This window comes from Balaenoptera borealis (assembly GCF_965194805.1).
Source record: "Balaenoptera borealis genome assembly, chromosome: 7".
Lineage (NCBI taxonomy): Eukaryota > Metazoa > Chordata > Mammalia > Artiodactyla > Balaenopteridae > Balaenoptera > Balaenoptera borealis.
Window position 1 is genome coordinate 130,218,473 of NC_138864.1, and position 26,431 is coordinate 130,244,903.

At 50.6% G+C, this 26,431-nt stretch overlaps 1 protein-coding gene across 4 annotated transcripts in view; it reads left to right on the top strand.

Moving 5' to 3' along the window:
• Nucleotides 1-26,431, top strand: part of DYNC2I1 (dynein 2 intermediate chain 1) — a 51,962-nt gene that overhangs the window by 16,603 nt on the left and 8,928 nt on the right. For 3 of the 4 annotated variants that reach the window (XM_082398813.1, XM_082398814.1, XM_082398815.1), the window contains 15 exons: nucleotides 1,719-2,012; nucleotides 5,765-5,820; nucleotides 7,132-7,186; nucleotides 9,708-9,773; nucleotides 12,469-12,546; nucleotides 13,111-13,330; nucleotides 14,576-14,678; nucleotides 15,857-15,986; nucleotides 18,306-18,417; nucleotides 19,118-19,209; nucleotides 20,471-20,600; nucleotides 22,220-22,392; nucleotides 23,129-23,291; nucleotides 26,155-26,268; nucleotides 26,366-26,427. In XM_082398813.1, the coding sequence (XP_082254939.1) occupies nucleotides 1,719-2,012; nucleotides 5,765-5,820; nucleotides 7,132-7,186; nucleotides 9,708-9,773; nucleotides 12,469-12,546; nucleotides 13,111-13,330; nucleotides 14,576-14,678; nucleotides 15,857-15,986; nucleotides 18,306-18,417; nucleotides 19,118-19,209; nucleotides 20,471-20,600; nucleotides 22,220-22,392; nucleotides 23,129-23,291; nucleotides 26,155-26,268; nucleotides 26,366-26,427 (1,848 nt within the window). The remainder of the gene's footprint in view (nucleotides 1-1,718; nucleotides 2,013-5,764; nucleotides 5,821-7,131; nucleotides 7,187-9,707; nucleotides 9,774-12,468; nucleotides 12,547-13,110; nucleotides 13,331-14,575; nucleotides 14,679-15,856; nucleotides 15,987-18,305; nucleotides 18,418-19,117; nucleotides 19,210-20,470; nucleotides 20,601-22,219; nucleotides 22,393-23,128; nucleotides 23,292-26,154; nucleotides 26,269-26,365; nucleotides 26,428-26,431) is intronic. The other variant, XM_082398816.1, reaches the window with a different exon arrangement.

Here is a 26,431-nt window from a genome sequence, read left to right on the forward strand (position 1 = left end):
CATGGTGTAAACTTTTTGCATTTATTCATAATTATTTCCTTATGATTAATTTCTGGAAGTGAACTTGCTAGATCAAAGTAAGTGTTAGCCCATTTGTATTACATTAGACTGTAATTGTTCATATCATCAGAGTGTGATTCCCCATGTCCTAAGCAGCAACTGAGCATTATCATAATTTTTAACATTTGCTAATTTGATTCAGAAGCAGAGGGCATTTTAAAAAAATACTTATTTTTATTTATTTATTTATTTGGTTGTGCTGGGTCTTAGTTGCGGCAGGTAGGCTCCTTAGCTGTGGCTCGCTGGCTCTTTAGTTGTGGCATGTAACTCTTAGTTGCGGCATGCATGTGAGATCTATTTCCCCGACCAGGGATCGAACCTGGGCCCCCTGCATTGGGAGCACAGAGTCTTATCCACTGGACCACCAGGGGAGTCCCCAAAGGGCATTTTATAAAAAGGTTTATTGTCCTATTATGAGTTACTACCTGTGTGTGTCTGTGTACTTGTCTAGTGGGGTGTATTGTTAACTTTAAGAGTACTTTAAAGATGAACTCTCCGCTAGTTATATATGTCAGTGTTCTGTTTGTTTTACTGTGCAATCGTTATTTTTATAAGTAAGTTTAAAGTTATGAAGTAGTCAGGTCTGTCTTTCCTTATTTCTGTTGTTGTTGTGATGCTTGGAGAGCCCTCTCCCCCACACTGGTGTCATGTAAGGAGTCACCTGTGTTTTGTTCTGGGTCCTCATAATTTTTTAACGGTAAATCTTTAATTCCCTTAGAATTCAGTCTGTGATGGGGGTGCAGGAATCTAACTTCACACCTGAGGAGCTTCTCCATGTTTCTGTTTGGGAAGGTTATCCTGGTGGCCATGGGCAGAGCAGGTGGGGGCTGTGGGGTGGTCCACAGAGGGGTGGAGGGGATGGAACCACGGGGAACAGAGGCGGAGGAGGCCCTGAGTGGACGGAGAAGGACGGTTCGGTTTGGGTCCTGTTGAGACGTGGTGGTGGTGCTCCCCAAGCTGGGCGCTCACGACCCGCCGTACAGGCTCGCAGCTCGCTGCCTTGTGGCCTCGGCGCCCGTGGTCACTGGACACCCCTGGGGGCTTGGGGGATGCAGGGATGGCTGAACCATCTCCCTGCGGGTGGGGGCAGACATGTGAGCTGTGTGCCGTGAAGAGAGGCGCAGTGTGCGCCCACGGCAGCGGATGTCCTTCCAGACAAGTCACATGGCTCTCTCAGGAGGGCCTTGCGTGTTGGTAGCGCTCAGGACGCGGGGGAGTCGAGGAGAGGCGGCAGGAAGGGCAAGGGTGTCCGCCATGCGGAGGAATTGGGACGATGCTCCCTCTTAGGGCGAGGCTGCTGGCTGTGGTGTCTGTTGTCGTGTGTGTGTGTGTGCGTGTGTGCGTGTGTGTGCACTCGCGCGTGTGTGTGCGCGCGTGTGTGCGCACGTGTGTGTATGTGTGCGCGCGCGTGTGCACGTGTGTGCGCGTGCGTGCATGTGCGCGCACGCACGCGTGTGTGTGCGCGTGCGCGTGTGTGTGTGTGGTCTGCACGGTTTCCTTTCCCGTCGCCAGGTGAGTATGGGAAGGTGCCCGCGGCAGGACAGGGGAGCGAGAGCCAGGGGAGCTCTGTGTCTTCCCCTGTGTTTGCTGTAATGTGTATATACGACAGCAGGCGTCTGTTTTATACGCTCATGTGTTTTTCAATGTCACGTTCAAAGTTGCAGTATGGTGACAGCAAAGACAATCCTCTCAAGTATTGGCTCTATAAAGAAGAAGGTGAAAGACAACACAGGAAGCAGAAAGAACCAGACAGAGAAAAGAAACATCGAGAAAAAAGCAGCACGAGGGAGAAAAGAGAGAAGTATTCAAAAGAAAAAAGCAGTTCATTCTCTGACAAGGAAGGGGAAGAAAGGCATAAAGAAAAGCGCCATAAGGAAGGCTTCCGTGTGGACGAGGCGAAGCAGCGAGGCAGCGTGGACGAGAAGGAGGAGCACAGGAGGCGGGAGGCCGAGGTACCGTTTCCTGACCGTCCAGCTCCCTTAGGGAAGGTGCATCGGGACGCAGCCAGGTGATGGGCTTGTTGCCTAAAGGTGGTGACCTTGGTGAAAGCGTGATTCAGGTCTGTGTTACGTGATCAACGTGCGGAGATTACTGATCTTCTGGGAGGCGTGAAGTGGAGGCTTTGGATTATATGGCGAATATATATTTTTTTTATAAATTTATTCATTTGTTTATTTTTGGCTGCGTTGGGTCTTCGTTGCTGTGCCCGGGCTTTCTCTAATTGTGGCGAGCAGGAGCTACTCTTTGTTGCGGTGCACGGGCTTCTCACTGCAGTGGCTTCTCTTTGCTGTGGAGCATGGGCTCTAGGTGCACAGGCTTCAGTAGTTGTGGTGTGTGGGCTCAGTAGTTGTGGCTCGCGGGCTCTAGAGCACAGGCTCAGTAGTTGTGGTGCACGGGCTTAGTTGCTCCGCGGCATATGGGATCTTCCCGGACCAGGGCTCGAACCCGTGTCCCCTGCATTGGCAGGCAGATTCTTAACCACTGCGCCACCAGGGAAGTCCCTGTGAATGTACTTTCAACAAATATTCAGAAATCTGTCATAACATTTTGAAATTTAACATTAAAAAAGAAACTGATATTTTTTAAAGTGGAAATTAAGGGAATAATTTAGCAAAATATTTCAACCAGAATTGGTAGTTTTAAGTTTGCAAAAAAAACAAAACACAAAAATAGAACTGTTGATGGCAGAAGGTCTGATTTCCCTTCCACACATAATGACTGTAATTACTTAATATTTTCCTGCAGTCATTTTGGTGTATCTGTTCTTGTGGGTACATTTTGTGCTGCTCTGTGTTTCCGGACTGAAGTGGGCGTGACCGCATTCTACCACACCTTTCTTTGCAGCGGGACCAGAACCCACCGTGTCGCCCACAGCCCACTGCCCTCCTTTGGCCCAGGACGTGGGTCGTGCTTCTTAGCAGCTCTAGGACAGCACCGTGTGTCACACGTACACACACATGTGGTCTGAGCCCCAGGCCTGCCTTGGATCAGCCACACGGTGTGTTCATGTTCCTCACCACGGACTTGTCAACAAGCAGAAGGCTGGTGATTGAGCACGAGACCCTTGTGGACAGGTGCTTATTCCCCTTGTCTTTTGCATCTCTTTCCATAGATCAAAACCTTTTCAGGGTTTTCTCCCAACATTTTATTAAGAACATTTTCAAACATCCAGCAGAGTTGACAGAATTTCCACCACCTAGATCCTATCACTAGCATTTTATTGAACTTGCCTATTTTATATTCCCTTGATCAACTTTAATTACTAGAAATGACATGCTTCATTCCCCACAGAAACACCTTTCTTGGACATGTCATGTGTATACCTTTGGCTTTCATTAAAGGTGGATATAAGAGATGGTCCCACAAAGAGCATTATTCTGCCTCTTTATAAAACCTATGCCTTCAACAGTGCTCCTTACATAAGGGTTAACATAATGTTAGTCCCAGGACGGTTGACAAACTTCCTTTTTAGCCAATTTGTTCATATTTATTGACGGGCCGCTGTGTGCCGGCCACTGTTCTAGGTGCTAAGGACACAGCTGTGAACAAAACAAAGGTTCTCATTTCCATGGGGCTTGCATTCCATTGCAGAAGCCATGCAATAAAGAAAGAAACAAGTGAGTAGGTGACATCATAATGTCAGGAGTGATTGGTGAGCATCGTATAATTAGCATTTTCTTTGCATTGGCTTTCAGGTATTCAAAATATACTTTTCAGCTTAGTTACTGTGTTAGCCTGGTGATTGGTGTAATTTTCGCTGAGGTGACTATAAAGTGCAGGGAAGCACTGGTAGTAATGATGCCAGGATGGCAGGTGGAAACGGGGACTGTTCCCGGGGATGTGTGCTCTCCTGAGCAAGTGCTCACTTCATCTGAATTCCGATTCATCACTTTCATTGCATGTGTCTTTTAATGTGTGCCTGCTGCAGTTTTTGATTAGGGATGGAGAGGGTGTGATTAAGTGTAATAAATACAACAGAGTGCCTTCTAGAGGTTGCTGACCAAGAATGACTTCTTTAGTGGAAGAATCCAGCATGACCTGGGGCACTGCCATCCCTGGGCAGGTGACTTCACATGTTGCTGTGAACGTCTGCTTCTAGCGCAGAAGCCTCCCCACCAGCCCATACAGCTGGAACCAGGAATTGTGCTGATGGGGTGGCCCTCCCTGCTGTGTCACCTGAGCTCACGTGCAGCCTGGGTCCAGGCCCCACCAGTGCTGGGTGTCCTTTTTCACTTAAATTTATTTCTTACAATTAACCTGATTACTTTTTCTCCATTTTTGTACCTAGATAGCGATTAAATCATATTTTTTTCCTACCTAGCACTCCCGATTTCATTCTTTTTCCATTCCACTCTATTTTATAGACTGATGCCAGACTGTTCTTCCTGTTAAACATGTAATTATACTTTTTTCTAATTGATTTTGGAAAGATTATTTTAACACAGGAAGAATAAAAAAGTAAAAATTACCCGTGACCCCAGGCTCAGAGATGATCCATCTTGCAGTATGTGTGTATTTAGTTGCAGTCCTTTTCCTGTATATAAATGAGCTTTCTAAAAATGCAAGATTGGGATTACGCTCTTTTTTCTTTTTATTCTGGGAAATACTTTTTTAAAATTTTTTATTTATTATTTATTTATTTATTTATGACTGTGTTGGGTCTTCGTTTCTGTGCGAGGGCTTTCTCTAGTTGTGGCGAGCGGGGGCCACTCTTCATCGCGGTGCGCAGACCTCTCACTATCGCGGCCTCTCTTGTGGCGGAGCACAGGCTCCAGACGCGCAGGCTCAGTAATTGTGGCTCACGGGCAATTCTGGGAAATACTTTTTAACACTGGGACATTTAATAGCTGTTTGGTATTCTGTTGTGGTCATAACCTCATTTATTTACAGGTAACCTAATATTGAACATTAAGGTCAGTAATTTTTTTGATATTATAAATTATTCTGTGATGACAGATTGAAACTCTTAAGACATGTCTGATTGTTTTCTAGGAATAATTTCCTAGAAGTAAAATTTATTGGTCACAGAAAGTGTTTGAATAATTTTAACTTTTTCACGGCGTTTGCTACGTGCCCTGCTTGCTGGCCCTTCTTGCGCTCCGCTCTGCTTTTCATGCATCACCCCCGGTCTGGAGCCCCACTGCCCTGGGGAGGTGTGGCGCCGCCTCCCCGCACCCTCCTGTCACAGAGTGGCCTCAGCCCCTCCCTCCAAGCGCGCTACTGGCCAGTGCTTACTCAGCAGATGGCTCTCTTTTTAAACGACCTACCTTCGTACGTTGATTTTAATTTTGTTTTTAAAAATTCACTTAATTCAAGAGAAAGTCATTTAAATTTTTTTCTATAGGTGCATGGATTTGTGAAATAGCCATGTTCCATATGTTTTTGAAAGTTTATCGTTTGAAAATGTGTAAGGATCTCGTTTGATTTTCTGAAAATTATGTGAAATTGATAAGTATAAGTTTCTTTTACTTAGGTAACATTACTCAGGTAACAAATAACCACCTTTTGGTGTACCTTATCGTCTCCCTTATGTCAAGTCCCTTACTTACTAAAGAGAGGTTGTGAAAACGGTTATTTTAAGAGAAGCCGGTAACATCGATGCTGTTGTTAAATTCTGAGCCCGTGACTCCTTTTACAGAGTTCGCTAATTATGGTTAATGCATTATGACATTCTAATGAATGGTTGTGGAATTTCTTTTGATAGAATGGTGAACGCGGAAACCGAGGCGCAAGTTCGAAGAGAGATGGTACTGGAAGCCAGTAAGGATACTCGTCCTTTTGTTGGTTATTCTGTTTACAGCACGGTTCCCACACAGAGCTTCAAAATGAATTCTGCTTGTGGGGCCTGACTGGGGCCAGTAAGTGAGAATAAATTATAGGCACACCTCATTTACTCTCAATGCAAGCCCTCTAAATTGTATTTTTGGTGTACTCGTGGAGCTTGGAAGCTCATTATATCAATGAATCATTAGTCCTGTTCTGCCTTTTACATACTTGCTCATGCAGCATTAGACCCTCCGCCCTCACCTGGGGGACCGATTCGCTTGGGAGTCTCCACTTTGCGAGGGGAGAGTGTCTGCAGGTGGGCTGTTGCGCACCTTTTACCGGCCTGTAGTTCATGTCCCCTAAACGCTAAGCGCAGACACGCCCGCAGACCCCCGCTGCCCAATGTTTGCAAGTCAGACAAAGGCAAGGGCGTTGGCCTGGCCGCTGCAAATCTGCATCTTCCCTGGGATGTTGGGTGGCCCTTTGGAGCCTCATCTTTTCTGATGCAGCTCGGATGATACCTATTTTGTGCGGTTTATGAAGATTACAGATTAGGGTTTGTGTGTAAACCCTCATTTTGTATATGAGCTCTGGGTTATAATTTGTTCTTTGTGACAACTATATTTGGTAATTCTTTTTCGCAGATTAGGAAGACTCAGGTTAAATGCCTTGCCCAAATTCTTACAAGTTTGAACAAAGTTAGTACTTAAACCTGGGGGTGCAGATTCCTGGATTTTATATTGCAGATCTGCTGGAATGCACAGTGAAGCTTTTGCTTGGTTCTGTATGTTTTTAAACATATGCTGTATTGAATTGGTATGAATGTAAGTTCCAAAAATTGAGAATCAACTTGCAATTTTGAAAGCCTTTATTTTAGGTCCCAGGTAAACATATAAAATATGATTAAAGAATAGAACATATTTCAAGATAAATCTTTCTTTTGGAAATACAAATATTATATTAAACACAAAATAACATTTGGGAGATTCTCTAATAAAATTACAGGAATGTTCTAGAACTCTTATAAGGATATAGATTCATACACAAACACAAGTTTGTTAAAACACATAGTTTCTTCTCTCTCTACTGAAGATATTTCTTATCTTGTACTACTGCTGAAATAGTAAAAATAGTTTAAAAAAGGATTTAGTATTCATAGTTCTAATATAGCATGCTTTGCAAATGTGCCAGCCTACTGCCATTCTTAATCATATCAATTGCTGAGCCTTCACTGGGATGTCAATGTTTTAATTTTCAAGTCTTCATTTAAAATTAATTTTAATTTTGATCATATTTGCTTCCTAGGCATGCAGAGAATTTAGAGAGGAATAATGGGAAAGATAAAGACTCCAGAAGGAAGGTAAGACACTTCACACTGATTCTGTTATGCAGTGGGCGTGGTCCTGCGACTCAGACCCCAAGGCGGGCCTTGTTTGCAGATGGCTTATTTGAGTGGCGATTCCAGGAGGCACATGAGAGATACATTTTAGATTAGAAGACTCAAATGGATTAGAAGTAACAAGATGGACAAGGTAAACCATCAAACAGCAGCTGTAACAGAGCCTGAGTGGCTGCACTAGAGGCGGAGGAATGTATGGTAGTAATAAAATAATTAGCTTGCAGGAGGATGTGACAAGTGTAAATGAACATGCACCTCACAGAAGAGACGCAAAATACGAGAAGCAAAAACTGGCAGAATTAAAGGGAGAAATAGAAAATTCAGCAGTGATTGAGACTTTAGCACCCACTTTCACTAATAGAACGACGGCATTTCATGCTAGCAGATTAGACAATTTAGATGAAAGGGAAATTCCTGGAAGATATAAATTGGTGAAATTGCCTCAAGAAGGAACAGAAAGTCTGAGTAGATCTGTGGTTAGTAACAAAATTGTGTTAGTGTAGAAAATCTCTCCACAAAGCGACCCAGGCTCAGATGACCTCACTGGCGAATTCTGTCAAACATTTGTTATTATCACTGACGCCCGCATGGCCCCGCTCCTTACGTAGTTGTTTCATGTTCTGGACTAGGTGTGCGAGCATGTGTGTGTGCATGCGTGTGTGTATACTCGAGAAGCACATGCAAGTCATAAGGTGTAATAGTTTCATGTTCTGGACCACGTGTGCGTGTGTGTATACTCGAGAAGCATGTGTCGGTGGTACGGTGTCACTCAGGACACCACAACTCCCAGTCTTCATCTTTTATACCGTTTTCATAATTATCATCAGAAGAGTCTTCATAATGATTATTTAGTATCTCTAGAATTGTATACTATGGTGTTAAAATTATTATCAAACCACTTCCTAGGTTTTTGTTTTGTTATAGATAATGTGGCAAGCAGATTTTGGCTTCTGTTACTTGTGAAGAATAATCGTTTTCTTTCTCTGATAGTTGTCTGAAACCCTGGCCTGTGAGATACCTGTCTTTAGCATCTTGTGCCATGTCTTTACGGGTCTTTATTCCATATACATACACAAAAGCACAGTAATCTTTCATAAATCAGGTCATGCAGCATGTGTTGTTTGATGTGAGGATGTTTTATTCATTCACTTTTGGGCAGTGGTTGGGATCCCTTACTGTCTAGCTGTAGCCACACCTTAGAAAAAAAAGTTAGCCTTACAAATAATTCTTCCCACATAATCTTTTTTTCTATATTATCTTTCACAATCCTATTTTGATATATATATTTGGGGGATTTGAATGCCTTTTTTTCTGTTTTATATACACATACACCCCATGCAGCATATACTGTTTTTCCTAATTTGTTGTGGAAACCCCTCCAGTCCTAATGATACAGATCTCCCTTCTACTTTTCGTGGGTAAATTTCTTTCTTTCTTTTTTTTTTTTTTAGAGAAAGGCTTTTATTTATTTTATTTTATTATTTGTTTTTGGCCGCATTGGGTCTTCGTTGCTGCGCATGGGCTTTCTCTAGCTGTGGCGAGCAGGGGCTACTCTTTGTTGCGGTGCGCAGGCTTCTCACTGTGGTGGCTTCTCTTGTGGAGCACGGGCTCTAGGCGCGTGGGCTTCCATAGTTGTGGCGCACGGGCTTAGTTGCACCGCGGCATGTGGGATCTTCCCGGACCAGGGCTTGAACCTGTGTCCCCTGCATTGGCACGCGGATTCTTAACCACTGTGCCACCAGGGAAGCCCTAAATTTCTTGAACTGGAATTATTGGATGAAAATATATAGTTTTTAATGTTTTCCTTCTGTCTCCCAATTTTTTTGGTAAGTGTTAGCATGGTTCACTAGACTTATAATGTGAGCCACATTTATAATTTTAAATTTTTGGTAGTCACCTTAAAAAAGAAACATAAAATTAATTTGAATAACATATATAATCTAACATTTCTGAAATATTATTCTTTCAACATGTAACCAATATAAAAAATTATGAATGAGACATTTTACATTCTTTTTTTTTGCCAAAGGAGCAAAATATGTGATGCCTTTTCCCCCTAAGAGAGCCCAGAAGTGATTTTGAAGATGTTTGGCAGCTCATTCTGGCTTATGATTGGGTCATATATTTTATAGCATCAACATTCTTCAGCGTTTATGGAGAGCCCACAATATGCCAGAATAATTTTCTGGACACGTGGAAAACTGCTCATTTTCTTCATGGTGATATGCCGTGTACTCCCCACTCTTTTGCACCAAATGGTTTTGTGCTGCCTCACTGGCACAAGGAAGAAGGTTCACAGTTCTCCCCATTTCTTGGAAGAGAAAACCGAGGCCCAGAGAGGCTGAGTTCCTGTGTGAAGTCGCACCGCCAGTGCCCCTCTGAGTCAGGACCTGCGTCCCCATGGGAGGGGTGTGGGCCCTGTGGCTGCCCTGGGACCCTCCCTCCGTCCCTCCGCACTGACCAGCTGTGCTCTGTCCCCCAGCATGGCCGCGAAGAGGGCCCCTCGGCGTGGAAGCTGGCCCGGAGGCAAGGGAGCGAAGAGGCCTTGGTAAGGAGAGGACGTGTCTCTGCTTCTGTCCCAACGCGCGCGGTCACTCGTGTCCCGGCTCTCACGGTGTGTTTTCTGGGGGTGATCCCTCCTCCTTTTGGGCAGCAGGACATTAGGACGGAGGGGGAGCTGCGTGTGTGCCCCGCGCTGCCCTCGGGTGTGCGGCTTCCTGAGGAGCGTGGGCTGGACGAGTCCTCAGCCTCCTCGGTGTTGCTCTGCGTTGAAAGCAGGTCTGGGGAGAATGGAAGAAACTGAACAGCGGCATCACAGAGACACGATTTAGGCCACTGTCAGTGAGACATATTCCACGTAGCAGATAATTTTCAGAAATAAAAGCCAAACCAGAGGCAAAGGAAATGGCCCTCTCCTCCTGTAAGAGGCCATTGGTGACGCCAAGGCACTCTCTCCAAAACTGCAGGGTGAAGCAGAAAGCTCTCTGCTCAGGGCCCCCGTGGGAGGTGGAGGAACGCTTTCTTGGCACCGTCCTCCTGTCTGCCCCTGATGGGCGCCCTGGGCACCGTGAGGCCGTGGGTGTTTGCCGAGGGATGAGTTGCCGGCACGCGGTGAGCTTGCGATGCTGTGAGTTTTGCTTAAAACTCCTGCATGAAGTTTGTCTTAGTTTGTCTTCTCAATCAACAGGGTCCTGTTTATTGGTACCCTACACGCGGCATGTCACTCACCATAACGTACGGTGACTTTGTATGACGATGTGCCGAAAGCATCTTCTCATGGGGCAGCTCTTTGGTCCTCTGGGCCTGCAGGGCCATGTCCTCATCCCCGGGGTCAGGACCGAATGACCATTTTGAGGCTCAGCTGGCTTCTCTGTGGCTCAGATCACTGACTTCCTGGCACTGGTCACCACACGGCAGGGCACTGGGTTCTGGAGAGAAGGTGAAGCCCTTCCCGCCTCCTTTCTGAGCTCCGAGCTTGTCGGCCCTCCTCCTGGGTGGCCCACGCTCGGCCCCTCCTCCTGGGTGGCCCACGCTCGGCCCCTCCTCCTGGGTGGCCCACGCTCGGCCCCTCCTCCTGGATGGCCCACGCTCGGCCCCTCCTCTGGGTGGTCCGTGCTCCCCAGGCTCGCCCTCTGCCCTCCATCCCCAGCATCTGTCCTGTTTGAACCCCGAAAGCCTGCGAGTCGTCTCCTTGCCCCTGGGCAGATCAGCAGTGCCCACCTCTGCACCAGCCCTGCGGGTGGGTCTCACCTCCCCACGTCTGTCCTGCCTGCAGGCGCCAGGCATATTTTGCTTCTTCCTCCAGGATGGAGACGGAAGCCCCTCCGGTGATTGAATTTGTGGTGCTTGGGGTGTCCGCCACGGGCGCTGGGGAGCTGTGTGGGTGTGAAGCAGGTGTGGTGTGATCAGATTTCCTGCTCAGAAGGTTGCCTCTGAACTCCGAGGGCACGAGAGGGCACATGGCAGGGATGGTGGGGGGTGGCAGGGTTGGGGCGGAGGGCCGGCTGGCAGGCGGGGAGAGCGGGGTCCTGGCGGGCTCCTGGTGTGTAGGCTTGTGCGCAGTGGAGGTGCCACGTCACCAGTAAATCGGGCGAGAGGGAGCGGAGGTGGACAAGAGAAGGAACAGCCCTGGGGGCAAGTGTGAGTTTCCTGAACCTGTATTTCACTTCTGCCGCCTCCTGGCCTGGAGACCTGGAACGTCCTTCTGCTCCGTCTTCCCGGCACCCTCCTCCTCGTCCCTCAGACCCGGACTGGGTCGGCCTGAGGGTGACACGTGCAGCTCCCCAAACCTGCGGAGCACGACTGAGCACACGTCCACTGCAGGACTTACTCAGACTTCAGGGGAGAAACGGAGGCTGGCGGTGGTCAGTGATGGCCGGGCCAGGGGCAGAGCAGCCCATCTGCCTGCTTGTGGGGCAGGGCTGTGGGCTCGTCCTGATCCCTGGAGCTGTGGTGGGTCACACGGGACCTGGCTGGCGAGTGCTTGAGCACGTGTGTCTGTGTGTCTGTTCTTAACTGCAGATGCCGGGCTGTGATCATGGGTGAGAGGCACAGTGGGGAAGGCAGTGCTGAGTGCCAGTCTGTGGGTTGTTTGTATAATACCTTCTCTCTTTTTCTCTTTTTAAAATTTTGTTCCATTGGTTTTTTGGGGTTTTTTTTGGCTGCGTTGGGTCTTCGTTGCTGCGTGTGGGCTTTCTCTAGTTGCAGCGAGCGGGGGCTGCTCTTCGTTGCGGTGCGCGGGCTTCTCATTGCGGTGGCTTCTCTTGTTGTGGAGCATGGGCTGTAGGCGCACGGGCTGCAGTAGTTGTGGCACGTGGGCTCAGTAGTTGTGGCTCGCGTGCTCTAGAGCGCAGACTCAGTAGCTGTGGCGCATGGACTTAGTCACTCCGCGGCATGTGGGGTCTTCCCGGACCAGGGTTCGAACCCATGTCCCCTGCATTGGCAGGCGGATTCTTAACCACTGCGCCACCAGGGAAGTACCACACCTTTTTTCTTTAGCCATCAGAGTTATAGAGGTTTCCCAAAAAGAATATGATTGTTCACTGTTTTCTCTTTCTGGCTATACTTATAAGTTAGGGTATTTCTTAAAGAGTTGTAATTAGGTTATGTTAGTTTTATAAATATTTGCATTTTAAAATTAGCAACATCAAGTGAATCTGAGAAAACGTGTATTTTCCCAACCTATTTGCAAGAGTCAACTTATGATTGAATATTTTAATTATATGTTTGATTTCTACTTCTAGGAAATTGAAAAGGAAGACATTGACTTAGAAAATGCTGGAGCTGATGAATATGCAGCCAGTTTTGAAGATGATTTTGAAGTAGGTATAAAAATTTAAAATTTTCTCAGCTTAAGGATAATTTGTTCTAAAATCAGTAACTTAATAGTTTTTTTCTCTTTTTATTGCTCTCAATACTCCATAGCTGTTTGATTTAGGTCTGGCACCTATAAAAAGTTTGCTATATGTCTACCATTGCTGACCAATATGATGTAATTAAGTGGTTTTTCTATTTAAGCTATTGTTAGTGCACTGCAATCAAACGCAATCAAATGTGTACGTATATGTGCACGTGTGTATGCGTATATATGTGTACGTCTACATGGAGTATGCAAGTAGCACACATGTTTATGTGCACATACACTCCCATTCTCAGCACAGAGGCGTTTGCACATTATTGTTCATTCAGAGCTCTCAGTGTCCGTAGTTCTGTAGCGTTTATACAGATGCAGAAAAACAGGCGCAGCAGTTCATACAGATTTGTGATGCAGTGATGTTGAAATCTGCGAGCTGTAGAAGTCGCCCTGAGCCGCGCTGAGGACCATGTCTGTTCCAGACTGTAAGTTGTGCGTTTTGTGCTGTGCGCGTGTCTGTTACCGTTTGCAGGACTACGAGGATGACTTTGAGGTCTGTGACGGGGACGATGACGATGTAGCACGTGAGCCTGAATCGGGAGAGACGGCGGAAGAGCTTCCTCTGGCCAGAAGGAGGGAGATACAGGAAATTCAGAAAGCCATCCACGCGGAGAACGAGCGGGTCGGCGAGCTGTCCTCGAAGCTGTTTGAGAAGCAAGGCCGCACGGAGCGTGGCAGGGGGCCGGGGCCGGGTACGTGAGTGCATGCTGGTCCCGCGTCGCTCCCAGCCCCTCCGCCCCCGTGACGGTGCCCGGCAGGTGCTCAGGGCCCCAGGGACGCCTGGGAGGCTCAGGTTAGGAAGTGGCACTGCGGGGGCTTTCTGCTCAGCGCGGGAGGCCTGGGCGCAGCCCTGCTCCTTCCCTGCGCTGAGTCATCCGTCAGCTGCACAGGCTGCTGGTTTTCTGACAGAGGAACGTGAGGGTCGGCAGGAGGCCCGGGCGTGTCAGAGGGGCAGCGTGGCGGCCCAGGGTCTGTTCCCCAGGGAGCTGTCCCCTCCCAGCGATTTTCTTTAGGAGATTGGAAATGTATTTTGCTCAGAAGTTCTTGGCATCTGGGTATGAGAGGGTTACTTGTAAGGGTAGGAGCGTTCTTTTCATAAACGCTTCTGACTGTCCTGAGTGCCAGGGGTTCTGAGGGGTGAGAAACAGGAGGCGCTCGGTCAGCAACCTGCTCGCGGCCTCCAGGCGGGTGCCCTGGCCGGGAGCCGGCTGTGCCTGGCGGGTCTGATAGAGCTGTAAGACGGCAGGAGAGGGCACACTCTTTGCAGGAGTTCAGACACGTATCCAAGAGGAATGAGAAGACAGAGTAAGATACAACTGAAATAAATGCGTAGACAAAGACGGGAGTCATTCTGCACGGGAAGCGCAGACATCCTTAGGGGACAGAGGCAACGGAGGCTGTCTGCACGGGAGGGTGAGGGCCCGAGCTGTCCGTCCTGGTGGGAGCCTTCAGCAGTTGATGGTGGGTCACCAGGCCAACGACCTCTGCACCCTGTGACCTGACGAACCCCTGCCCACGTCTGCCTGTTTTCTCTCTGCCACAGTGAGTGGCTGATCCAGCATTAACTTGCATCTGTCTCTGTTCTTCAGTTGTTTTGTGCATTCACATCTCAACTCCCTTACCAGAGGACACACTTTTTGGAGGGGGAGGGGGAGAGTGGGGCGGGAGTGGAGGACTGCCTCGTACATGTATTCTTAAATATTTCTAAACGTAGTGTGATTGGCACATGCGTAGGAAGTTTTGCTTTGTTGCTGAAAGTTTTAGATGACGGTAGCTGGAGTGGTTCTTAAATGCTCGTCGAAGATGTTTAACACTAGTTATGTGTAAAGACCTTACTGAACATAATTGGTTTGCATGCTTCTAGTTGGTTTACTCTTGATTTCTTTTGCTTGAAGAAACGTTTCAGTGTCACGAAAACGCTTTTTGTGTGTGTGCAGCTGCAGACGTTTCCCCCTCCGAAACCCCCACTTGTGGGATTTTCCTGGACTTTGCGACAGCCTCTCGCCGCCAGAAGAGTCGGACTCAGGCCCTTAAGCAAAAGTAGGTGTGTTGGGAACTTTGCAGAAGGAATTAGGGAGTTTTAATACACTTTTCTTCAACGTACCCTTAAAAATTAGCTCTTGCTTTGTTTTCACTGCTGGCGTTCAGTCACGTGATTTCATTTGTGCTCCGTTTCCCCGCGTCCAGATGTTGTGTCCTGGTGCGGGTGTGCAGTGCTGCAGACAAGCTCGGCCCTAGCATCGGTGTTAGTTCTGGGGGGCCCTGGGAGCCCCCATGTCACGGCTGCGGCAGGGTCACCGTCAGGGGCCCGCGAGGCTGGTGGCCGGACCCCGTGAGCAGAGAGTGGGCCTGGCCCAGCCGGCGCCGGTGGTACTGCTCCCTCCTGCCCTGTGGTTGGCGTCACTCAGAGCCAGCGCTGTTTCTCGCGTGAGGTAGCTGGGGATTCATGGGCGAAGAGTCCCACACTGGCCCTGCCGTCGGGTGCCCGGGCGCTGTGCCTCCTGTGTCGGTGTCCTCCGTGGGTGCCGCGGGCCAGTTATGTAGACGACGAAGCGCAGGCTCCAGGTTAGCCTCTGGTGGAAGTGGGTGTGAGCTTTGAACAGCCAGGGCCGCCGGGCATCAGAGTCCAGGCGTGCGTGACTGTGAACGCAGAAATTTGCAAAATTCCTAGGTTCATGAAAGTGGAGAAGAGAATCTCAGCCCATGGTCTGCTGTACTAAACCCAGTACAATCTGGGAGTAGATGCAAGAGTCCGCCCAGATCTGGGACGGACGCAGTAGGTTTAGAGAGAGTGGGGTCAGCTGGGAGACACACTGGTGGAGAGCAGGCTTCCCTCCCCCGGGTCTCACGCCGTCACCTCTGCCGCAGCGCGGCTCTTCCCGTGTCTTGTCAGGCGAAGGTGGGGTGGCGGAGGGCAGGAGCTCGCCTGGCTGGGCGCGTCCCTCGGGAGTGGCCAGGGCTCAGTCCCTCAGAGCGGCGTGGGCGTCAGGCAGGTGGGACGGGGGCCCGAGGGCGCCGACAGCACAGCCGGGGGTGCAGCCCCGCGGCCTCGCTGTCCACGCGTGGGTTCCCACCTTAGTGACTGTTAACGTCTCAGGCTCCCACCTAGGCAGAACCTCACACGCCCCTTGGCCGGAGCCGCCAGCTCCTTGTGGGGCTCCCTCCCCCGCCCGTTCTTCCCTTTGCACATGGCTGATGTCACGTCGTCTTGTTTCCAGGACACGCAGCACAAAGCTGCTCCGGCTTATCGACCTGGACTTCTCCTTCACCTTCTCCCTCCTGGACCTCCCACCAGTGAACGAGTACGACATGTACATCAGAAACTTTGGGAAAAAAAACACCAAGCAGGTGAGTACCAGGTTATCTGCCAAGTGCGAGTACAGTGCGTTGGCAGGAATTTGTGTGGCGCTGTGTCCTGTCTGGACATTAGACCTGAGAGTGGTTGTGAGGGACGCAGACGTCATGTGCTCATCACCTGGAGGTTGGGCCGGCGTCCTCGGTGCCCTGGAGGCTCCTGGGCACGGATGTGGATCGCTCCCAAGCCCTGAGGACAACCCCAAGTAGGGGGGGTTTACTGAAGGTCACCGGGAAGTCACCTCGGATCACTTGCTTGGGTTCCTGTGGGGCTGTAGCATCCAGCACTGCCTCCGAGTCCTGCACGTATGTTCCTACGTGTAGGGACTCCAAGATCAGGGACCAAGTGCCTCCCAAATCCCAAGACACTGGGCTCACCTCAGTATCCCTCCTGCCTGTTCCATTCTCCTCGCCCTCCTCTCAAGGTCTTCCTGTGCCAGGCCCCCTGGTCACCTGCCTGTGTATCCCCCTTACCTGCCAGGCCCCCCATCACCTGCCTGTGGATCCCCCTTACCTTCCCAGGCTCCCCCATCACCTGCCTGTGGATCCCCCTTACCTTCCCAGGCTCCCACATCACCTGCCTGTGGATCCCCCTTACCTTCCCAGGCCCCCCGTCACCTGCCTGTGGATCCCCCTTACCTTCCCAGGCTTCCCCATCACCTGCCTGTGGATCCCCCTTACCTTCCCAGGCTCCCCCATCACCTGCCTGTGGATCCCCCTTACCTTCCCAGGCTCCCCCATCACCTGCCTGTGGATCCCCCTTACCTTCCCAGGCTCCCCCATCACCTGCCTGTGGATCCCCCTTACCTTCCCAGGCTCCCCCATCACCTGCCTGTGGATCCCCCTTACCTTCCCAGGCCCCCCATCACCTGCCTGTGGATCCCCCTTACCTTCCCAGGCCCCCCATCACCTGCCTGTGGATCCCCCTTACCCTCCCAGGCTCCCCCATCACCTGCCTGTGGATCCCCCTTACCTTCCCAGGCTCCCCCATCACCTGCCTGTGGATCCCCCTTACCTTCCCAGGCTCCCCCATCACCTGCCTGTGGATCCCCCTTACCTTCCCAGGCTCCCCCATCACCTGCCTGTGGATCCCCCTTACCCTCCCAGGCTCCCCCATCACCTGCCTGTGGATCCCCCTTACCTTCCCAGGCCCCCATCACCTGCCTGTGGATCCCCCTTACCCTCCCAGGCTCCCCCATCACCTGCCTGTGAATCCCCCTTACCTTGCCAGGCTCCCCCATCACCTGCCTGTGGATCCCCCTTACCTTCCCAGGCTCCCCCATCACCTGCCTGTGGATCCCCCTTACCTTCCCAGGCTCCCCCATCACCTGCCTGTGGATCCCCCTTACCTTCCCAGGCTCCCCCATCACCTGCCTGTGGATCCCCCTTACCTTCCCAGGCCCCCCGTCACCTGCCTGTGAATCCCCCTTACCTTCCCAGGCTCCCCCATCACCTGCCTGTGGATCCTTCTTGCCGGGTCCCTTTGTCATCTACCTGTTTTTCTCCATTACCTGGCTTGGGCCACCCAGCCTCTCCTGCCATCTACTTGCCTGTTGCTCTTTGTCCTTGTCCTGCCCTCTAGGCAACTAGGTGACCCCGCCCTGATGACTGACACTGAGTGTCCTCTGGCTCCAGGTTGCTCCAGTACGTCCCCCACAGCCCTGTCTTTCCCTGCAGTACTTCCAGTTGTTGACTGTGTGACAGTCCACCTCCCGAGGTGGTGAAATCCTGGAGTCAGGGGTCCCCTGGGACATTCCTCTTCTGTCCCCACAGCGCACCTGTCAACATGCTCTTGGGTATATCGGTCGGTCAGTAATCTTTCACGGGGGAGAAGGTCACAGGAGGACATTTAAGAAGCTGGCAGATTAACCCTGGCTTTGCAGCTGACTCACTCTGACCTTGAGCAGACTATCTAACTTCTTTGCTTGTTTTCCTCATCTTAAAACTATTAGTATCAAAACTGTCTTTACTGAAGCATGTACATTTTTGAAATAAATAAATTTGTGTCCGGTTTTGCAAAGCTGCTATGATCTTAGAGAATAAGGTGTTGGTGGACTAGGTCATCGTATTTTCAAACCAGAGCTGAATTGTTTGTTGTGACTTTTTGAAAACACTTTTGAAATTTAGGCCCATATTATCAAATGTGTAAGATACAACCAGTCTTTGCATGATTGTTATTTATGCCATGATGCTTACTTTTGACAAACTAGAAGACTGTCATCATTAACTTAAAAAATTTTAGTTGTTTTCAGTAATGAGAAATGGCTCTGAGGTTGAGATCCAAAGCCAGTTCAGCCCAGCTTTGTTTTTCAGGCCTACGTTCAGTATAATGAAGATAACGTGGACAGAGACGTCCAGACTGAAGAGGTTGAGACTCAGGAAGTGTGGACCCAGCACCCGGGGGAAGGCGCGGCCGTGTCTGGGGGTAACCAGCCTCTGCTCTCGACCCTGGGAGTTGTGTTTACTCCCTTTCTTGTTCTTTCCTCCGTCTCGAGTGTGGTTGTCACCACGTGACTGTGGAAACACCAGAGCTCTTCCAAACACCACCCTTAGCACCTGCGCGGAGCTGGAGGCCTGGACTGGGCCCTGATCAGGGTTCACGACACTTGTTCCTAAACAGAAGGGAAAGAGCCCACACGCCAAACCAGCACTTTGCAGATGGGCTTCTAGAACACTGTCTGCTCTTAGTTTGGGGTAGTCTGTTCCCATTCTTAGAGAAGTTTCACCTTTAAGTACATTTTCCAGGTATGTTACATCAAGACAGACGGAAGCCCCTGGAATATGCAGAGTTGTGCTCGCCCTGGCTTCTCCTCGGCTACTTACGTGCTAAATATTGCTTTACTGGCGGTTGTTCATTCTGAGGAATTACCTCTGTTACTCCCTTTCCTCAGGGGAGCCTCATCCTAAGAAAATAACACACCTAAACGTAACACATACATAATAAACTGATGCTTTAAGTAGGATTCTGTTTATAGACTTCTGAGAAATCAGGAGGAGATCTAGAGGATGAGATGGGACTCCCTGGCTTCCCCTCCAGGGCCCCTGGTTCGCTCGTACGCCCTTTGATGTGTGCAACCGTGACCGTGAGAGTCGCGCCGGCTGGTTTCATGTGCGCTGTTTTTCAGGGAGTGAGCGGAGCGGCCCCCTTGATGCCGCCGCCGTCGTCCCGAAGGTCAACACGCCCCGCCTGTGCAGCTTCCTCCGGGCCGCCTGCCAGGTGCGCTCTGCCCCGGGCAGGGACCCTGGCAGCTTCTGTGGCTGCAGGCACTGTCTGTGTGTTTGGATTCTGTACTGTAATGTTGATTGCTTGCATTTTGAAATGAATATAGACTAAAAAACAGACATACAAAGTCGGCAAGGTGAGCACACATCTAGGGTATTTGAAACTAGTAAACTCATGACTTTAAAAACTGGTTATGGAAATCTTCAAAGTCCGTACAAAGGTTGAGGGGCGGCAGGTGGCCGCCACGTGCTTCAGAGGTCCCAGCTTGCAGCCCTTCACCTCTTGAGCCCCACCACCCACCCCTCAATTATTTCAAAACAAATCGCGGTCACCGTCCTGGTCCCGCCATGGGTATTTCCGTATGAGTCCCTGGAGGAAGAGGATCAGGGTCAGTAACATTTCTCAGTACCATCAAGTGTAAGGTCGGCGTTTGTGTTTCTTCAGTTGTCTCGTATTGTTTCCACATCAGTTCAGAATTCAAGTCTAAAGCACCGATAAGTATAATAAACATGAACCTGACATGTAGATTCAGAATGAGCCTGTCCTCAGCCCCGTGCTGGACGCCTGGTGGTTGGTCTCAGAGCTGCGTTACGGAGAGTCTGTGCTTTACGAGATATGACCATGCTTTCACACGCACATGAAGTCAGCCTCTCTCAGTGAGAGTTCACACGCTCGGGTGCCGGGTGATGTGGTGGAGAGGTGGGCTGGAGCAGGAAGGAGGGGCGGCCGGGGGTCGGAGACCTTTATCTCACTGCTGGGCCTCCCACCCCGTCCCGTCCGTTCTCAGCGGGCGCCTCTCCTGAGTCCACCTCGCCTTTCTCTTCCCCACTGTCGTCCTGAGTGTGACCCACGACCCGTGAGGGCAGTGACGGCGATTTGCTGTCACGCTGGGTCCTTACTGCAGCCCGGTGAGCAGGACGTGGTGCTGTAGGTGGCATTTCCATGCCCCTGTTTCTTCTAGAAAAGCTGGAGGGTCCCTTTCCCCACTCCTGTTATTTTAGCAAAAGGTTTACTATGAAAAATGACATCCAATGTTAAATAATGGCTCTGGAGTTTACATTAATGGAACTTTACCTGGTAGTTTCTATTACTGTGGGGAAAGGACAAAATAATTTCATTCTGTCCGTTTATATGATGTCTTGGACTTAGGCAGTTATTTTAAGAAACAGGTAAGATTAGGTAGTGCTTTGTTTTATCTTGTAAAATGAGTCCATTTGAGAGTGTTGAAGAAGGACTGCTTATGTGTCTTTGAAAGGTGATTGCGGTTCTGCTTGAAGAGGATCGGGTGGCGTTGGAGCCAATCTGGACACCCCAGGCGCAGGACTGCACCCTGCGTTTCAGCGATAACTCCGCACAGCTGAACACCAGCTTGCCGTTCCTTCAAAGTAAGCGGTTCTCGAAGTAAACATTGGCGTTGAGACAGTGATCCTTACTGTTACACCCGGTGTTAACAGGGGGATTATTGAACAGAGAGCGCAGGTTCAGCTTCTGCAGACTTGAGCGCGTGCGTTACCGTAATGACGGGCACTCATGGGTAGAGGAACAGTGGGAGTGGCGTGAGGGAGCGTCCAGGTGGGAGTCGTGTGGTTAACTTAGCCCAACGTTGACTTAGATTTAAGTTGATCCGTGGTTACAGAGCAACCGAAGTGAAGCCCGTGTCGTCACACATGGAGTATAACGGCATGTGTTCATAAACGAAACAAACTGCGTGCGCATGACCAAGTGTAAATTGCTTAAGCGAGTCACCTCCTTGCTTTTAAAACAAGTGGCTGGTGAGGGCTTGGGTGGCAACCATGGTCCTGGTCTGCGTGGAGAGGGGCGAGGAGTGCAGGGGCCCCGCAGTCAGCTCTGCCGGGTGCTTCTGGGCCTGCGTGACCCGGCGCATTGATGCCGCTTGTTCTGGAAGTTCCTCTATCCTGCCTGCTGTAGAGATCTAGATTCGTATCCGTACCTCTGCACTGACCATTGGCACAAATGGCATTGTTAATTTTAAAAACTCATGTTGTTTGAGGGTATTTTTGTTTTTAAAAGGTAAGAGTTATCCTATTAGAAAAACAATAAATCATTGCACCTATAGCATTCAAACTACAGCTGTCCACACCCCAACCTCCCCCTGCAGCCCAAGAAACAGGAATTAAAGCAGTCCTTTCCTCCAGGAGCTGATGAGCGATGGCGGCTTCACAGAGCCGGGGCTGGGGGCCGGGTTGTGCTTGTTCCAGAACCCTTAGTAAGAGACAGAGGACGCACGGGTGTTGTCCGGGACTTGCCCCTTAGTTCCGAGTGTGGGCAGAGTGGAGGTTTTTCTTGTGTTTTGTTTTAGTAAAGTGAGTTTTGAGGTAACGGGAGGGGAGATTGGGATGGCAGGTGTCCTTGACCTGGGCCTGGTTCACGTTACCTGTATCTGAGCTCCGAAGGAGTGACACGGGACCTTCACAGAGTCCGCTCGATGCCACCGTCGCCAGGAAACGCGCAGTGCTGGTGGCCCACTCATTCTTCTCTGGGTTCCACAGATACTCAGGGGTGTCTGCAGTGTCCCAGGCCTTGGAGCCACAGTGGACAGACAGACAGAAATCCTGCCTCTGTAAGTGGACCGAACGAGGGGAACAGACAGTGTGTCTGAGGGACAGATATCAGGAGGAAGGTGGGTGTCAGGCAGGGTCCTGTTGCCGGGGGAGAAGGCACTGATGGGGCAGCTGTGACGCCCCACCCAGGTCACCTCCACACCCACGGGCCCTTGGGAGTAACTGATGGACAGTGGAGTCCCAGGCCGCTTTGTGCCGAGCGTGGAGGAGGGTGGCTTCTAGCAGACGAGGCCAACTTGGACGTTTTCAAGTCGAGCTTGGCCATTTGTCAAAACCCGGATTTCAGGTGCGGGCATCTTGGAAAGACCATGTTTATTTCTTCATTAAGCTGAAATGTATCTGAATAATCTTAAGTATGTTAGTTTAACGTGGATTCTGGCAGATGACTAAATGCAGAAACATTTTTCTTGTCTTATCCTCAGACCGGAGAGTATCCTACCTGCATGCCTCTCAGGTTCAGAGGCGGATGGTGGTGTCCGTGCACGGGCGACCTGGGAAAGCCTTCGCGCCCCTGCTGGACGGCAGATACGTGCTCTGCGTGTGGGACATCTGGCAGCCGTCGGGGCCCCAGAAGGTCCTGATATGCGAGTCGAAGGTACAGCCCGGGAGAGCCGTGGGTGTCACTAGCAGAGGGCAGGCACCAGGAGGGCTTCCAAGGCCACTGCTTTCTGTCCCTGCCACCCCAGCTGTGTGCAGGGTGACGAGGTGCAGAAACTCCTAGTTGGAAGGACCAGCTCGACGGAGGGGCCAGGTTACCGCAGCCTCTCAGTCCCTGGCGTTCAGCACTGTCGTGGCTGTGACTTAATGGAAACATTGGCTCTGGCACCCCTGGGATCTCAGAAGTATGCTTCCCGGCTTGCTCTAGTTGGTCCGGATATTGTAGAGGTTTCTTAATGTGCCTGAGATTTTCCAAGTCCTTGGCCTCGTGCGTTTCCTGCCCCTGGTTAGCGGGGCTGTGGTGTGATGACCACGTGGGTACAGTGGGAGAGCTGCCCTTTTACACGTGTGTTTCTAGTCATGTGCTCCTTGACCTCAAAGTCGTCGATTTCCTCCAAAGCTGTGGAGAAGGATAACTTATATGGGTATCAGTTTTGGGGGCTTGAAAATAATAACTTACTGTGATGCAGGATGTAAATAAAATGGCAGGAGGGCTCAGCCCTTCTGGGCCACCTGATGGGGCTGAATGGAGGCACCATGGCCACGCCCCACAGCCGCCATCCCTCCCGTCACCCAAGGAGGTGACACGCAGATGCCCTCGGCTTCCAGGTGGAAGGTCCTCGGGCACCGGTGCCTCCACTTGTCAGCCTCCGGCTTTCTGTGCATCTTTCTAGGTCACGTGCTGCTGCTTTAGCCCCTTTAAAGCCTTCTTGCTGTTTGCTGGGACCGTGCACGGCTCGGTGGTCGTGTGGGACCTGAGGGAAGATGCCAGGATCCATCGTTACGTGAAGCTGAGCGGGTGCTTCTGGACGTTCAGGACCGCAACCTTTTCCACCGGTCAGTGACACTGCCCTCCAGCCCAGGGTCTTCCGGAGCAGCTGTGAAATCCCCTTGCATCGTTCATGCAGGTCATCCCAGAGGACGGCTCTGACCTAAGAGCAAAAGAGACCTGTGATGAACAGGAGAAACAGCCTCCTTGCGGCAGCTGCTCGGGCAGCGGCAGTGGTGATGGGAGGGCTCCGTCCTGTTAGCTCGGGGGCTTCAGGTCCTCAGTGAGATGGCGCCCGGTTTTAAATCAGCCTGGGGTGTGTTGGTGTGTGCGCTCCTGTGGCTCAGACAGCCCCACTGGAGCTGAAGGAGAGAAGTAGTGGCCTCTCGGGGGTCGAAAGGAACCAGAACCACCGGACCTGCCAGGACCCCTAGTTAGAGTCCTGTGAATACTTCATGCCATGCGGCTGCTGCCACAACCAACCACAACCACAACCACAATTACAGCCACAGCCAATCACAACCATAACCACAACCAGTTACAACCATAACCAACTACAACCATAACCACAACCACAGTTACAACCATAACCAACCACAACCACAACCAACCACAACCACGATTACAACCGCAGCCAATCACAACCATAACCAACTACAACCAGTTACAACCATAACCAACTACAACCATAACCACAACCACAGTTACAACCATAACCAACCACAACCACAATTGCAACCACAACCACAATTGCAATCACCGCCAATCACAACCATAACCACAACCATAACCACAACCACAGTTACAACCATAACCAACTACAACCATAACCACAACCACAAACAAGGACAAGCACGACCACCACCCCACCCCGCCCCGCCCCTGGGTAGGCCCTTGTGTTCTGGAGTTTTCTCTCAGTGCTTTGTGGACGTGACCTGTTCAGCAGCCGTCTCTGCCCATCTGCCAGTACTCAGGGATGGGAGGCTTGTCCATGAGCACACTGACCTCGGGCAGGGCCTGCACTCAGACCTGACTGTCTTCTCACCATCCTTCTCCCTGTTCCTGCCCAGGGACCCCCCCCACACCCACAGCTGGCTTTGCGTCTCCCCGTCCTCACGATTCCCAGGATCGGCTTTTTCTCTGTAGTTTTACCTTCTCAGAGGCAAATGATGGGACCCTGCGGGGCCCAGACCTTCAAGCCTGGCCCCCGCCCCTTTGGGAGATGTGCCTGCGGTCACGGCTGTGTGGGGCACAGAACGTCACCCCTCCTTCTCTGGGCAGGGTCTCTGCTGGGCACCATGTGGGTTTTTGCACCCGCTGGTGGGCGGGCTGCTGGTTAATTCCCGTGGCTGGCGGTCAGGACTGCAGCCTGCACCCCGGGCGCCACAGGCCGCACGTCCTCACCAGCGGGGCCGGCAGGCTTCCTGCCCTTCTGGTGGGTGCGAGCGTGTCTCGAGGTTTTATTTTGTGTTTCCCTGAGGATGTGGGATGCGGAGTGTCTCCAGGTGCTTATTTGCTGTCTGTCTTCAGTGGGGTGTGTTTAGGTCTTCACGCATTTGTAAGTTGATTTGTTGCTTCTTACTGTTGCGTTGTTCGAGGCCTCGTGTGCTCTGGACACGGTCCTGTGTCGGGTGTGTCGGGTGTGCCTCCTTCTCTTCACCAAGTAGCCTGATCGCCCCTGCCTGGAGCACCGCACATATACTGCGTATCTCTTTACGTTCTCTGAGTACGTCTGTGTTTTATACATAAAAGGGCAAGGTTTCTTTTGTCTCCCAACAACCAATTTTTGCCCCTTTGGGGGTGAAATTGCCACTATTGAGAATGTATGAGTTTATAGGTACCTTATGGGTTTGATGCCGTTAGAAAAGATATCTTTTAAGAATGTGCATTTTCTAACTGCTGCTGCTATTACTAATTAACCTTTGAATTCACCACCATGTTCAAAACACTAAAACTCTTAAGTTTTTAAACTTAATTACTCCATTAACGTGCTTCCTTCGTTTTCTTTTGCCATCTAAACATTGCCATTAAAACCTTCAAAGTTTCAGTAACCTCACATCCAGAGGACACCCCTTCCTCAGTGGGCCTCCCTCAATTGAGTTCATTGAATCTGAAACCCTGTCACTTATTCTTCATTCCTGAGACCGTTTTGTCTTTTTCTTCAGTTTCTTTCCTGAGTTCAGCCCTAACTCTCATTTTCTTTCTTGATGTTTTTTAATCCATTTTTGTTCTGGGTTTCTGATTCCAGGTGTTTTTGTTTGTTTATGTGCTTTAAATACATTTACAGATGTATTTTTGAAGAGATGTGATGTAGTTTGGATTTTGGTCTTCTGTTTCACGCTTGCTTTTTGGAGGGAGAATTTTCATGGGTTGAAATACTTTCATTTGCATTTTCTCTCGAGTTCCTACGGTAGCTTTGTGTGGAGTTTGTCTGTTCTTTTCTACACCTGGACATTTTATAGGTGGATATGCCAGGTCAGAGGAGCTCTGTTCCGTTGGACCGTGAGGTGTCGTTTCTTTAAAGGTGCTGCTCTCGGTGGGGGGCGGGGGGGAGCCTGCAGCTCCCGAGTCTGCCTACTCCCCGTTCCCTGGGCTGCTCTGGCCGTGAGCCCCCCGTTCCCCCGCAGCCGGGGTGGCCCCAGCTTCTGCTCTGCCTCTGCGACTCCCTCTTGCCGTGGAGAGCCCCCTGGGGGCCTGCTCTGTCCATCCTTGTACCTGCCGTCGTGCAGACACAGGGCCCGTCTCTCTTCTCACAGGTGTGACGAGGTCTGTGGCCTCTGCTCCTCGGTGACGCTGAGAGCCACGGCACGTGTCCTTTCACCGTGGTCCGCGTGGCCTTGTGCTTTGGGAAGATGTGCCTGTCCCTGCACAGTGTTAATTCTGCTCCACGACTCACTACGTGCATGTGGTGCCTGTGCTTTTCATCCCCAGATGGTGTCCTGACGTCTGTAAACCACCGCAGTCCCCTCCAGGCAATAGAGCCCATCGCAGGGTCTGTCTGCAAAAGACAGAGCTGTGTGCTTTCACCTTTTTCTTCTCAAGAAGGTACGTGACCCTTCACTTCCATAAAATCCTGAGCTCAAGTTGTGAGATGTGGTTTCCTGGTTATGAGCCGGTCCTTCCCCGGTTCTGTCTTCACTAGAGCCAGCAGGCCTGTCCTTCCACGTCGCTTCCTTGGACGAGAGTGGGGTTCTCAACGTGTGGGTGA